The sequence below is a fragment of the Pezoporus occidentalis genome, unplaced genomic scaffold (assembly GCF_034315485.1).
Source record: "Pezoporus occidentalis ecotype Australia unplaced genomic scaffold, CSIRO_AGI_Poc_V1 ctg8, whole genome shotgun sequence".
Classification (NCBI taxonomy): domain Eukaryota; kingdom Metazoa; phylum Chordata; class Aves; order Psittaciformes; family Psittacidae; genus Pezoporus; species Pezoporus occidentalis.
This window is the reverse complement of record NW_026916158.1, coordinates 8,917,756-8,930,748: the sequence shown is the minus strand read 5'-3', so window position 1 is coordinate 8,930,748 and position 12,993 is coordinate 8,917,756. Positions and strand designations below refer to the sequence as shown.

General features: G+C 43.3%; 1 protein-coding gene across 2 annotated transcripts; it reads right to left on the bottom strand.

The window, feature by feature from the left end:
• Positions 1 to 5,245: 5,245 nt before the first annotated feature.
• Positions 5,246 to 8,992, bottom strand: GPR160 (G protein-coupled receptor 160). 2 transcript variants are annotated; one of them, XM_062603001.1, is made up of 2 exons: positions 8,845 to 8,992; positions 5,246 to 7,435 (listed from the first exon to the last, which is right to left on the bottom strand). In XM_062603001.1, the coding sequence occupies exon 2, from the start codon at positions 7,380 to 7,382 to the stop codon at positions 6,363 to 6,365; it is 1,020 nt and encodes a 339-aa protein (XP_062458985.1). In that variant the 5' UTR covers positions 7,383 to 7,435; positions 8,845 to 8,992; the 3' UTR covers positions 5,246 to 6,362. The 2 variants fall into 2 exon arrangements, with proteins under 2 accessions (XP_062458985.1, XP_062458986.1); XM_062603002.1 differs by lacking the exon at positions 8,845 to 8,992 and adding an exon at positions 8,541 to 8,694.
• Positions 8,993 to 12,993: the final 4,001 nt, after the last annotated feature.

Genomic DNA, 12,993 nt, shown 5'->3' with positions numbered 1-12,993 from the left:
TTCTTTGGCTTTTGTCTTAAAGTTACATTATTTTTATATGAAAATTTCACTGGCTAATTTTTAAGCTGTCTTCTGATTGTACTGCCCCCTGGCAATGTAAAAAGCAAGTACACGTAAATGCGATTCAATAATGTCTTAACGCATATATGAAAACATGGATTTAAGAGTCTTATTTAGGCCTGCAGTTAACCACAGTGTTACATGCATGAAAATTTCACAGCTGTTCTAATTTGCTTTATTAGACAGCTTCAGGAGACCTAGTGCTTATGTACAACTCTTGGACGTAATCACTGACAGATGCCAGGAGCTCAGAGTAGACCTGATTAATGCACATCTGTTCTGGTTCTTCTGGTACGCTACACTTCCCGTGGTTTTGGGAGAGCCACAGATAGTGAGTTATGCTTTAAATATTCATGAATGCAGCAACTAAGAATGTGGGCCTTATGTATCCTGAAAGTGCTTTCTCCTTCACTGATTTTGGCATTAAACAGGAACTTACAAGCAGACACAGTTGCACCTACCTCTACTGATAGAAATGCATGGGTGTTGGAGTGGTAGCCAGTAGAGCTGTATCAGTAAAACTGGTTTTAAAAAATACCACAGCTGTACATGCAAGTACACTGGAAAACTCAAGTGCAACTGAAGTCTACATCAGAAGCTTTTGAGTTTACTCAGAAAAGCAATACAATACTTGGAGTGATATTCCTCCAGAACCATTGTACATACCAATCTCTTGTTTCTGTTCATATGGGACCATTTCCCATGGCTTTTCCCAAAAATTAAGCTAGGCCCTCTTGCAAAAGAAGAAGTATTGCAGATTTTGAGTATTTTTTAACACTTGCTTCTGCTGGGTGTGTCTACAAGAAATCCTTTCTGTTAGCTTTATTTCCTGGGGGTTTGTTTTCTGTGTTCAGACTGCTGCTGTTGTGGGCTACATCTTGTGCTAATCCCTGCAATATTTCAATTCCTATAGAAAGGACTACAGGATGCTGTAGGATCTTAGCTTAAAAGGGAGGTATGTTGGATGTTTTTTTCCCTTTTTCACCACTGGTCTCCCTCCTAACCAGCTCCTTAATGCAGACTGCAGAATTAGCTCAGGGTAAAACCCATTGGCAGAGCACTAGGCAGAATGTGACTGTAAGGATTTCTTCCAGGAGTTTTAACTACTACACTTGGCTTGGCTTCAGAGTTTATTTTGGTTTTTAAAGAAATGCACCTGAATAGGCAAAATTGGGTATGCAAACTCCTCTGCTTAATCTAGTTTTTATCACTCAGCAACCCTGCTTTGCAGCAGAAGCAGAGCACTCTGACAGGGAAGCTTGGCCACCTCCTCTGGGAGCTCCAGGCTGCTGCTGCTTCAAAAACAAGCATTGCCAGTGAAGGGTAAGTTCTCCCAGACAGCCCCCATTGCCTCACATTTGGCACATTTATAAGACTTTTATCATCTTTGCTTATATTGAGAGTAAAAAATAACCATCTTGCCAAACTAAACTGCCATTTCTCTTGGATCACCAGGGTTTTCAAGGAGACTGCATCATAAATCCATCCTTTACCTGTTAATCCAGCATACTTTTTTTCCAGAAATGAAGCTGTGTTGATGGGGAGCGTAAAACTTTTGCTGGATTTGTGTCAATGAGATATCTCAGAAAGTTTATATCCTGCAGGCATCTATTTTCCCATTTCTTTCCTTTGAAAGCAGTTTTTTTTCCCCCCAACTTCTTTTTGGACAAATCACGAGTGGGAATCCAGCCTTCTGAGTAGAACAGATGGAACAGTCCATTCCAACTGCAGGTGTGGCAGGAAGAGGAAAGGAATGGAATAAGTGGGTTTATGACAGCTGTTGTGTAACTTCTTTACCTTGATGTTAGCTGTAAGGAAATGGTTCACATATAAAACAATATTTTTTTTTTAATGTAGTAAGACGTTGCTGGGTGTAGTGTGCCACTGCCTGGCATAACAGTTAAAACTACTGCCAGTTTCAGATGACACTTCTCATCTTAATACCACAATACTGATACACAAACTTATAGCTCAGTAGCTTAAGAAGTTTCTTACGCATTGACAAATGTGATCAAAGAATTCAATGACAGCTGTATTGCAAGTCCTGGTTCTGCAAATAATTAGACATTAACATAATTTATACCATAAGTAGTTCTCCTGATTGTATTGAAACTACTCATATCAAAATTATGCATGTGTATAAACGCTTTCAGGGTTATTTTCTTAGCAGTATTGCATAGAAATGTCCTGTTAGCATATATTTGGTTAAGTGACAGCTCTGTATCTAGACGTTTACTCATAAATTGCTCTAGGTTGCAGATAATGACTCTGCAAAGGAATCTATGTAGGATACTTCTTTTAAACATTTACCCATATTGAGATGGAGAGAAACTAACATTTTAAAGTATTTTCATTTAAAGATACTGTTTCTGTTGAATGACAAGTAGAACAGGTATGAACAAAGCTATAAATGTGTAATTTCAGTGTCGGGTACAGTACTTGCTTGTAGTGAACTAATTTCGGAACATGATTTTTGCCTTGATGGGTGTCAGCTATGTTGGTTGGAGTGTTTTGTCCTCTACTTGTCTCGGCACTGCCACGTGTATTAAAGACCCCATCCTAAAGCCACTTATAGGTTTGTGTAACCTCTGCATTGAAACTTGCACATGCTTGCTCATTCCCTTTAAAGTTGTGGGTGTTATTTACTGATCACTTACAGTAATGTGGAAGGAAAAAGAAGGAAATAGGAGGTATGTAGTAAGCTTACAGTCTACCTTTTGTAACCACTGATCTGACTTTTCCAAAGCACAATTCCAGGAGTCAGTGTTATAAACAGATTTCAAGTTAAAAAATGTTAAAGCTTCCTGCTGAATTATCCCAAATTACTGTGCACAATAAGGAGCTAGAAAAAGGAGATCTAAAGGGAATTTTTTTCCATCTAGAAAGTATAATTTCAGTAGAACTGTACATTCATAGTGATGATAAGTATCGTTAAAGTGTAACATGTAACACTTAGAGCATCTTAATTGGGTGTAAAAAGCACTGTAGTGTTCTGTAGGGTTGTCAAAAGGCTTACAGTATTGGTTGTAGGTACCAAAGCACATATGCTTGCTATTACGGGATTAGGCTAAAGCACAAATATAACTGATTCATGAAGCATATCTACTTTGTTGGTGAAGCCAAGTCAGCCTGTGGTAAGGCTTGTGCATTGTCCTCAGCTGCCTGGGTAGTGTGCTAGCAGCCAGGATGCTGCTGTCCTCTGGCAGCTTTGTGCAAAGTTGGATGTTTGAAAGAACAACGAGGTATTATGCAGACCCAGCCTCCTTTTTAAGTAGTCTTTGTGTCACAGTGTTAACAAACCAGTATTGATCAGGAAAGATGTGTGTAAAGAAAGAAAGGATTTATTAATGAGTGCCAAATACTTCTATTTAGGGTTGAAGAGACATAGAATATCTCATTAATGTGTGGGGGTTTTTTTAAGGGATCCTTCATAGGAGGAAAGTACAGAAGTTCCTCACAAAGGGTTAAGATTTCAGCTGCTGTTGCCATTAATATCAAATAATCCTATAAGAATTAAAGACTAAAGTGTTTGAATCGTATAAGGCCATTAGATACTGGCTCAGCACAAGAAGTAATGTACTGAGGAGATAGCTCAGTGGCTGGCTGTAGTTGTTTCCTAGCATGGCTTCTCTCCTCTTTCTGTCTGGCAATGAAACTGAGATCCTGTTGTAGAGAGTAATGGTTTATGGTTGTATGGCTGGACTCAGGGTTCACTCTTCAGACTTCCCAGAAACAGACAAAAGAAAATGTACAGAGAAAAGACTTAGTTGTTAGGAAGGATCCCCCTCCATTAAAAAATCAAGGATAAAAGTGGCTTACAAGGAAAGTTGCTGTTATATTTTGAAATAGCTATTTAGCAGGCTTAGGCACCACAGTTGGATGCTATGTGAGGACCTGCAGTGCCACTACAGCCAAGGTTTTCTCTTCGGCTCTTCTTCCCCAAGAGTATGGAAGAATGGATTTGATAGTGATACAGTTCTGTAACATCACTATGTTAATATTTGCTTTGGCTGCATGTTACGTCTTCCCTGTAAAAGCTAAGATTTTAAAACCTTAAAATGGCTTTAGAAGCACTGCAGCAGCTATAGGAGTTCTGCCACAGCAAGATAGACGGGGTTGTGTAAACTTTAATTAGGGGTTGATAGGCCAACCCACACTGATAAATAAAGTATGTCAGCAGCCTTACCCAGCTGGAACTGCAAGAAGTGCATCACCCACAGACCTTAATGAATCAGGACGGTGAGACCAACCACACAAAACAGAAGCATCTGAAGTGTTCCTGAAAATAACTTTGCCTTCATCTGGTGTTAAATTAATTTTAAATTAGGAGTTTTCCCTTACCTGTCAGGTCTGTAGGGATTAGTTATTTCACAATCTGCAGTGCCTGGTGCACTGCTGTATTTGAGGTATTTGCCAGTTTCTAAATGGAACTAGGTTTTATAAATATTTTGTCAACCCCATTTCAGTGGGTGTCCAGTTCATACAAAACATGAAAAAATGCTGTGTCAAAAAATGTGTTTAGACATGGCTTATCCTATAGCATCTCAAGTGCTAAATAACAGCAATTGCAATTTGAGAGAACGGCCAGCAGTTGCTTAAGGTTGCTTTTTCACATTAACATTGTCTATGCTTACCTGCTTTTAACACAGAATTTCCTCCAAATAGATTTTCCAGCATAAAGGATGAAATAATCTGTGGTGCCAAGCACTCCAAGCTATGTTGCTAAGCATCGCCTCCTCCTACTGCGCTAGTTTTAAAATCCAGTTTTTGATCATTTTCTATCCTTTCTATGGCCTTTTTAACAGATTTTACCCAGCCCATTTTCTACTGCTTAAAGTGACATCACAGAAACCTCAGAGAAATTCACCCCAGACTGTGGGTGAAAGAAGCACTATGTGGGGTGAAGTAATAAATCAGAATGGCAACTGGACTTTGATATATTGCGAAACTGCAAGACTAATACATGACTGAGATGTGATAGGGCATTCTTATGGAGTGATATACTGGAGTATTCTTTTATAGGAAATTTTAGCCCATGGAGCACAAAATTCTACAGTTAAATCTTATGTCTATAATTGATACACAGTAATGTACATTATAACCCCAAAATGAAATTTTACAGTTGAAGAGCACACGGTGAACTATGTAAAAAACAGGATCTTCACTTTGGGAATCTTCTTTTGTAAAAAAAAGCACTTTCCTATTACCAACTGGCATGTGAATGAATTTTAGATTCTATCCTTTGTTACAATCCTGTAGAAGTGAAATCTCTTTAATCTGCTTCTTAATGGATAAATCCATCATACAGAAGTTGAAACAAAGCACCTTATACTGTGCTGCTTGAACTTGCTTGTAATTGCACCTTTTGTTACCTGCAGATTTTTCTTAATGAGTATTCTTGTGTGATACCATTGTTCCCCATGGGTCTGGGTGAAGGATTAACCAACCTGCAGCATCAGTTGCTTACAGTTTCTATTTCAATACAACATTGTATTGTGACTTCAGTGCTTCAGAAATAAATGCTACTTCCATTTGTCTGTTTTGGTTGTGTATCACTTATTTCTGTTCTACAAAATTAAATTAGACCTTCATAGAACTGAAGAATTTGAAAATTAATGGTATTTTTGCTAGAAGCCTGACACATTCTTCTCCTACTGAAGTACTCCCACTTCAAATCTAATTAGTTTAAAATAATTTTGGCCATTCTTTAACCTTGGGCATGTATTTATCTATAGGTATAGCAAAGAAACAACAAAATGTCACCACCTTTCCTATAGCTGTAGAAGTTGCTTTGCATTAACTGAAACAATTTATTTCTCTTTAAACAGACAACAACCCTTAACTTCAATCAAACTGACAAAAAGTCACACTTCTACATGAAAATATGCTTCAAAAACTCACATCAGTTGTTTGAAGCTTTGACGGTAGGTTAACATGGGGATGTAACATGGATATAAGGGCTCCAGCTTTAAAGAAGGCTTTATTGCATTCTGTACTACAAAACCTGAGCTCGTTTCAGTTAAAGGAAGTGTTCAATCCTAGTCATAAACTTGAGGTTTATCTGAAAACTTGTTTCATACAAGTAGTGGTCTCCTCAAACCTGTACATTCAAGTCAAATTCTCTGAACTGGCAGGTGTTCCCTGCCCACTGGAACCCAGTGTGTCCCAGGCTCTGGTGCAATGTTGGTGGGTCCTGGACTTTTCTCTATTGGCTGTGGCTCTGGAGATGTTTCCTGTATAATCCGTAAGGACAGGCTTCTATTGCACAGCACTTATTTGCAGTCTTTTCAGTCAGCAGCTCATTAGCAGATTACAATTACTGTGCCTGGCTTATCAGCTGTCTCTGTGCTTTCATTGTTAAATGGGATAAAGCAGAATTTCCAGCTGACAAATGGGTCCGTAGACCACATCTCCTCTGTCATGTCAACATTGTGACACCGACACCAGTATGCTACCGCAATGAGAAAGCTATTGATGAAGTACAGCCAGGGGACGTTCATCTCCACGTAGGCTGGAATCTGAGCACCGAGAAACAAAATGATGATTTGAAGAACAACAAAAGGTGCCCAAGTGCCAAGAAAACAGATGAGGAGCCTGGTCAGGAGCTGCCACTTAAAGCAAGCACTGTTGTTGTTGGACACATAAGAGAACATCAGAACAGGCTGACTGGCAAAGGATACTAGCCTGACAGATAGCAGCATGGTTGTAACTTCCTTCCGACAGGCTAGGAGAGCTGTGCCTGTAAGCAGCACCATGGCACAGGAGACTGAGTAACTCTGCAGGCTGGCATAGAGGGGACACCAATAAGGAGAAAAATGGTTCCGAGTGTCTAGTTCTTCATAGATAGTGGGAACTTTCAGAATACAAAAAAAACCTGAAATCCATATAGTGACCACAGCAAATATATAAAGTAATCTTTGACCTCTTTTAGGAAACTGAGAAGTTTGGGCTATAGTCATGTAATAATCCAGGCCAGCCACAAGATACACTGGGTAGTGAAGAATACCATAGGTAAGAGAAATCACCTGAGTGAACAGGCAAATGTGGTACTTTGTAAATCGCACACCCCAGAGCGCAAAGTCTTCAAAATAAAAAATGAAAGAGATACTCATCAGCAGTGTGAAATCAAGAAGCGCCAGTGAAACACAGAAGTATCCCATAAAACTGACTTTCGCATTTGTTTTCTTAACTTGCAACATGAAGAAATCAAGGAACACTTTTCCAAACATAATCAAAAGCAGCATGCAGCTGATCTCCAGCGGCTGGTTGACCTGGGTGTCGGGGTGCTGACCAGGGCAATTTTCACAGAGTATGGCAGCCATCCTCCAGTGGCGGGACCAGGAAAGGAAGTATCACAGGGCACAGTGCTTCATACCTAGGAAGTCAAAAAGAGGTTTGTAAAAGCTCATTCCTGGGTACCTCTAACAATTAGTTAATTCTCCATCACAGCAACTACCACATTTACATCTGCATTTTCCAGGCTCCTTAATTAACAGTAAATAGGCTCACTAACACATCATTAAGTTGTCCTGCCTAAATTTTATGTTCTTCAGATATACATTCTCAAGAGTTAAAAGGTCATCATAGACCTAAATTATTTTTCTAGCTACTTTCCTAAGGAAAGGTTTAGAAAGTAAGTAAGTCTGTATTCCTTTCCTTTAGAAAGCGTGGGGGTGGGTGGGGGGTGTCTTTCTGCCCATCCAGGCAGAGGGATGGGTGTTTCAGGGCTCTGGAACACAAGACTGCAGAAATATCCTGAAAGTAGAAAAAGCATCAACCCAACTCATTCTTTTTTCAGATCCAAAGCACACACACAATTCATTAGTTGATTGGGCTTTTTGTTCATCCTTCAGCAATGTGTGATCTACCGTGATAGACACCTCAAAACAGATGTTTTTCCACTTGGACTTCCTTATGATAACTCTTTTCTATGTTTTCATTGCTAAGGAAAATGAACACAGGATTGCTTCGTGTATGTCAGCAAGACATATTAGACAAAGCTGTATGTGCTTTCTTCTCTTTACTAGAGAAGCAGGATGGTGCCAGCATTCTCAGCAACAGCAGAGGAAAGCTGAGAAGCCAAGAGCCAGGATCTGTGTTAACATTGATGCACTTGTATTTAAACAGACACCTACATTTCATTACCAGCTTGCCAGAACTGGGGAACATTGAGTCAGTGTCTCCTGAAAAGCGGAGTAATAACCCCAAGTACTTGGCAGTACACCTCGAGAAGCATCCACTGCACTCAGTTACAAGGGCTTGGCACTTCACTCTTCATCTGCACATTTCACCGTCTAAAACCGAACACATTTTACACTACAACTTAAACCAGACTTCTGTGTGTGTTTTCCCTTTCATATATTGGATGCTGCACTTGCATATGCAGAAAGGAGGCAACCTGCACACGGACCAGGGTCATGCTGTGTAAGCGATCACTCAAACCCGTTTGTAATGTTGTTATTGTCATAACGCAAAGTCACCTGTGCACAGGTCAGGCCTTTCGTCGGCTGTGCGAAGCCCCGGGCAGAGCAGCAGAAGCGGCGTTAATCCCGCTACAAAACGGCGCGGACAGGACCCGTGCCTGCTGTCCCCTCTGCACCCTCCTGCCGGCAGCCGAGGGCTGTCAGCGCCTCCCCGTCCCCCGGAATCCCCCGCCGGGCTCAGGGACAGAGTCTGCCCCTCCCGGCCAGAGGGAGCCGGCGGAAGAGGGTCGCTCTGACTGGCGCCCGGGCTGGGAGCGGCGAGTCCTCGCCCAGGCCGGCCCCTCCTCGCCCAAGAACCCACCTGCTGCAGCTGCCGCCCCTCCACCCTCCTCCTCGGCGTGTGCTGCGGCCACCTTCGGCGCCCCCTCAGGCGGCAGCCATCTGCGCCGCTCCGCATCGTGCGGGGACCCTGCCGAGGTGCGGACAGGAACGGCCCGGCTGGGCTGGGCTGGGCTGGCAGCGCGGGGCGAGTCGGGGCGGGTCAGCTGGGGGCAGGCTCCCCCGCCCGCCCCGCGCTCAGCGGAGCCGGTTCGGCCTCTCGGCGCCCGCTGAGGAGCGGCCGTGGCGTCCGGCAGCTTCCTGCGGGGTGCGTCAGCGCACAGCGCTGGCCGGGCCGGGCTCTTCCTCGCGGCGGTGAGGGGCTCGTGTTGAGGGAAGCGTAACCGCCTGCAGGAAAAGGGCTGGGTTTAATCCCGCCCTCCGCACACCCCCGCTGTGGCTGAGGGAAGTGAAACGGCTCCGGGCGCGGGAGGTGAGCGCCTGTCGTTACCTGAGCGGTGAGGGCGGGGCACATTCACTATACGCGCGCCGGACAAACGTTTTCCGTTCTAAGTGTGTGATCTGCGCGGAACATAGGCAGGGAGTGACCGTGAGGCGCTGAGGGCGCCTCGGCGGGTGCAGGCGGGAGCCAGGGTCCTCACTGCTGGGGCCTGAACCCCTCAGTACTTGATGGCAGCGGCCCGCTTGTGGCGGGGACCGCGGGGGGTTGGCTCACGAAGCCCTGTGTTGACGCAGTGTGTGCGCACCCACCCGTGCCCGCCTCGGGCCTCAGCCCTGCTGGCAAACGGACACCGGTCTCACCTGCACGGAGCTGGTCAGGATGAGTGCGGATGCTGAGCCCCTCCCAGAGGTGTCCATGGAAGTACCCTGAGGACGTGGTGAAAACTGATTCCTGTTTCTCTCCTGGTGTGTCAGCTGGAAGAACGCTCCTGTCCCCGTCCAGGGAGCCCTCCATGGGCAAGTGTGTGGGCACCTGTAATGCCCTGGATCTGTGGGCTTCCACATGCCTGTTACCCTTCCCACGCTGAACGCAGTATGGCTCTCAAGACATGACTAGTCACCTTTTTAGAGCATAGCTCTACCTTTATCACTGATTAAGCCATTAAATAAATCTGAATAGGAATTATTTTCACCATGAGAACAAGCAGCCACTGGAATAATCTCCCCAGGGAAGTGGTGGATTCCCTGGCATTGAACACTTGATTCAGCTGGACAGGGAGCTGTGTCGTCTCATTAGCCTGTGCTTTTGACAAAACCAGCTGTACCAGATGATCCTTAAGGTGGCTTCCAACCTGGCGGTGTATGAGTCTGTGGTTGCAGAAGTCAGCCACTGGTGTATTTGCAATACAGCTCAAATTTTTAACATCATGTAATGGTTTTATAGGACACTTCTGGCTTTGAATTACAGCACAAAATTGTACAAACCCTTCAATACTGTGTCTTTATTCTCTTCCGCATGGGAACTTAATATTTAACTGGAAACTGCATTCTGGTACTGATATAGCTGAAGGCCTATGCAGTAAATATTAAGCAGTATTTTACTGTGAAAGTTATCTTGGCAAAAAAGAAAATCTTACAAATGGCTCTCTCAACTCCACCTTCCTCAGAGATTCTTAACAACTGAGTTTAGGAGAGAAGCTGGGGAATGCCCATTGTCTGTTTTACGATAATGATACTTTAGTAGATAATCCTGAAGGTATGTACTGGCTCTAAATGGGCTGGCTTTTTAGTTTGTCCACTCTGTGGCAATCTACTTAATAGAATTAAAAAATTCACAGTAGCAGCTTTTTGCCTCTTCAGATCAAAGTAGTCATTTAGTTTCCCATTTGTTGTTTTATTTTCCATCTACCAGCATGTGTAGGATAGGAGCACATCCCAAGGAATGGTTTGCTGAGAGCCCTGATGTGTGCTTCTCAAGTTAATGGGCAGTGGTTTCCTGATCTCTGCATGTATGTGATACAGCTTTTTCCCTTCATGGTTTTGGTAATTCAAGGCTAAATCTAACAAGAGTCTTGGAAGCTTGTGAGCTCAATGCTGCAGCACCTGCCTTACGCTGAACAGCCTGTAAGCCCTGTGCTGCCACTCGTCTGCCTCCATGGGATGCTTGTCCAGACTCATTTACTGGGCAGGAGTTGCTAGTGTGAGTGTCCAGATGATCTGGGAGAAGTAGTGTTCTAATGTCCTGCCTTTCTCAAAAATGAGGTACTGGTGGGAATAAATGACTTAATTTAGATACTTCCTGCAGATTGGACAGCCTGAGAAACTGAGGCAGAACACCTGATTTTTGGGACCTCATTAGGGGAGCTAAACCTTTAGGAGCTTTTTGGTTTATTGTATGTCACTGAATTTAACCTGTCTTGTTGGGTCTAAACTTGCTTACGGACCAGCTACATGTTTAGCATGTCTAGTGGCCACTGGGAGGGAAACATTTTTTATTGTCCTTCTTGCAGGGTAGATTGCCAGTCCATGTCTGGTCTAGCTGTGTGTGATCCGTGTGTAGAAAAGTGGCTGGTAGGACCTCTTCTGAAAGCAACTAACCCTTTGGATTTAAGTTCAGATGTAGGTAGAGCTTTTTTTCTTTTTCCATATTCTCTGTCCGTGGTTCATCTCAAGGATTAAATAATTTAAGGGAGAAAAAGAAGAATTGGGTTTCTTTGGGTGGAAAACTGAGATGATCAGTATTCTGAAAAGAAATGTGAGTGCTTAAAGTAATCTGAAGCAGCTTTCACATTCACACTGGCAATACTTACTTATTCAAACTGTACTTGCTAGGACTGTGCGATATAGTAACAAGATGTTTACACCTGAGATGGGTACTGCTCATGCTGAGCAGCTAGTTTTCTTAGTTCTAATCCAAAGTAAAGCAGTGACAGTGGCTTTCCCAGAGGTACTGAAAGAATTGTTTGGATGGTTTCTTTCTGATGTTTTTGTTTGTTTGTTTGTTTCTGATCATGTTTGGCTTTATGACTGCAGAAACTATGGCACTGGCCTGTGTGGGGAGATACCCTGGGCAGTGGAAATGAGCAACTAGGAGGGGATGGGGACAGTTCAGACAGTTTTTTCTGCTGATAAGAATCCTAATGAGCGTGATCTCCCGATTGCGCAGCACCATACATCTGCTCCATTCTTAGTGAGCCTTCTGAGCAGGCTCCTCAGTATGGCCTACAGGAGCACTTTGCTGCCCAGGTTACATCCTGTGTTAGTGCCGGGACCACTTCATGGCTTCCCTTTCCCTCCCCCAAGGCTCTCTGTGCTGCTGCTTTGAAAGTTTGTTTATTACTCACTGATTACTCTCAGGTGATTGTTTTCTGCTCCTGAGTACACCATGTCATCTTCCTGTTTTTCACAGAAATAATAATGTGAGATGAGATGCCCTGGGAAACATTGCTTAGGGCTGGCAGGTCCTTCTTGCTGTGCTAGAAGCTGCTTACACTCAGTATTGGCTCTTCTTTAGCATGGGCTGAATTTGCAGCTCCTCAGGAAAACTTGCAGGTACTTGACAAATACCATACTCTGTAAACAATGCCTTGAGCCCATCCTGCTTCATTGAAGACACTGCATTTATATTTGTGTGCAGCAAGAAACAGGCTTCAGAAGTTAATTTATATTTGCATGCAGGCAGCTGTGTGTGGAAAATAAGACAGGAGATGGCCTCCTCCAGGAAGAGGGTTCATGAAATGATAAGCAAACTTCTTGCAAAAGCAGTTTGTATAGTCTTCAGATCATGATGTTGTGGTTCTGTGTCCCCTGCAGTTACAAGATATTTGCATAGATGCTTCCTTCCTTCTTCAGGACTGTTTCCTGCTGCTGGTTGCTCATATTTTTTGCTTAACTGTAAGGATAGGATTTTAAGACAAAAGGCAAAGGACCAAGAAAAAAAATCCCTCTAATTTCAAATCTAACTTAAGGGTGACCAAATGAAGTTCTCACAGAACAGATCTTAGTCTCTGCCCTCTCCTCCCTTCCATGATGGAACTCAGCATTGCAGCCCCACTGTTCACTATGGCTCTTGGAGTCCCTTAGAAAGACCAGTGGGAAACAGCAGTTTTTGAATCTTGTTTCTGCTTCATCCTTGGTGCTGGCTGATTTAGAGCCAGGAAGTTTCCTTCAGACATAGGTAGGTGTAGATAATGAATGTAACTTCTTTACCATTACATGAAGGAGTACAGGT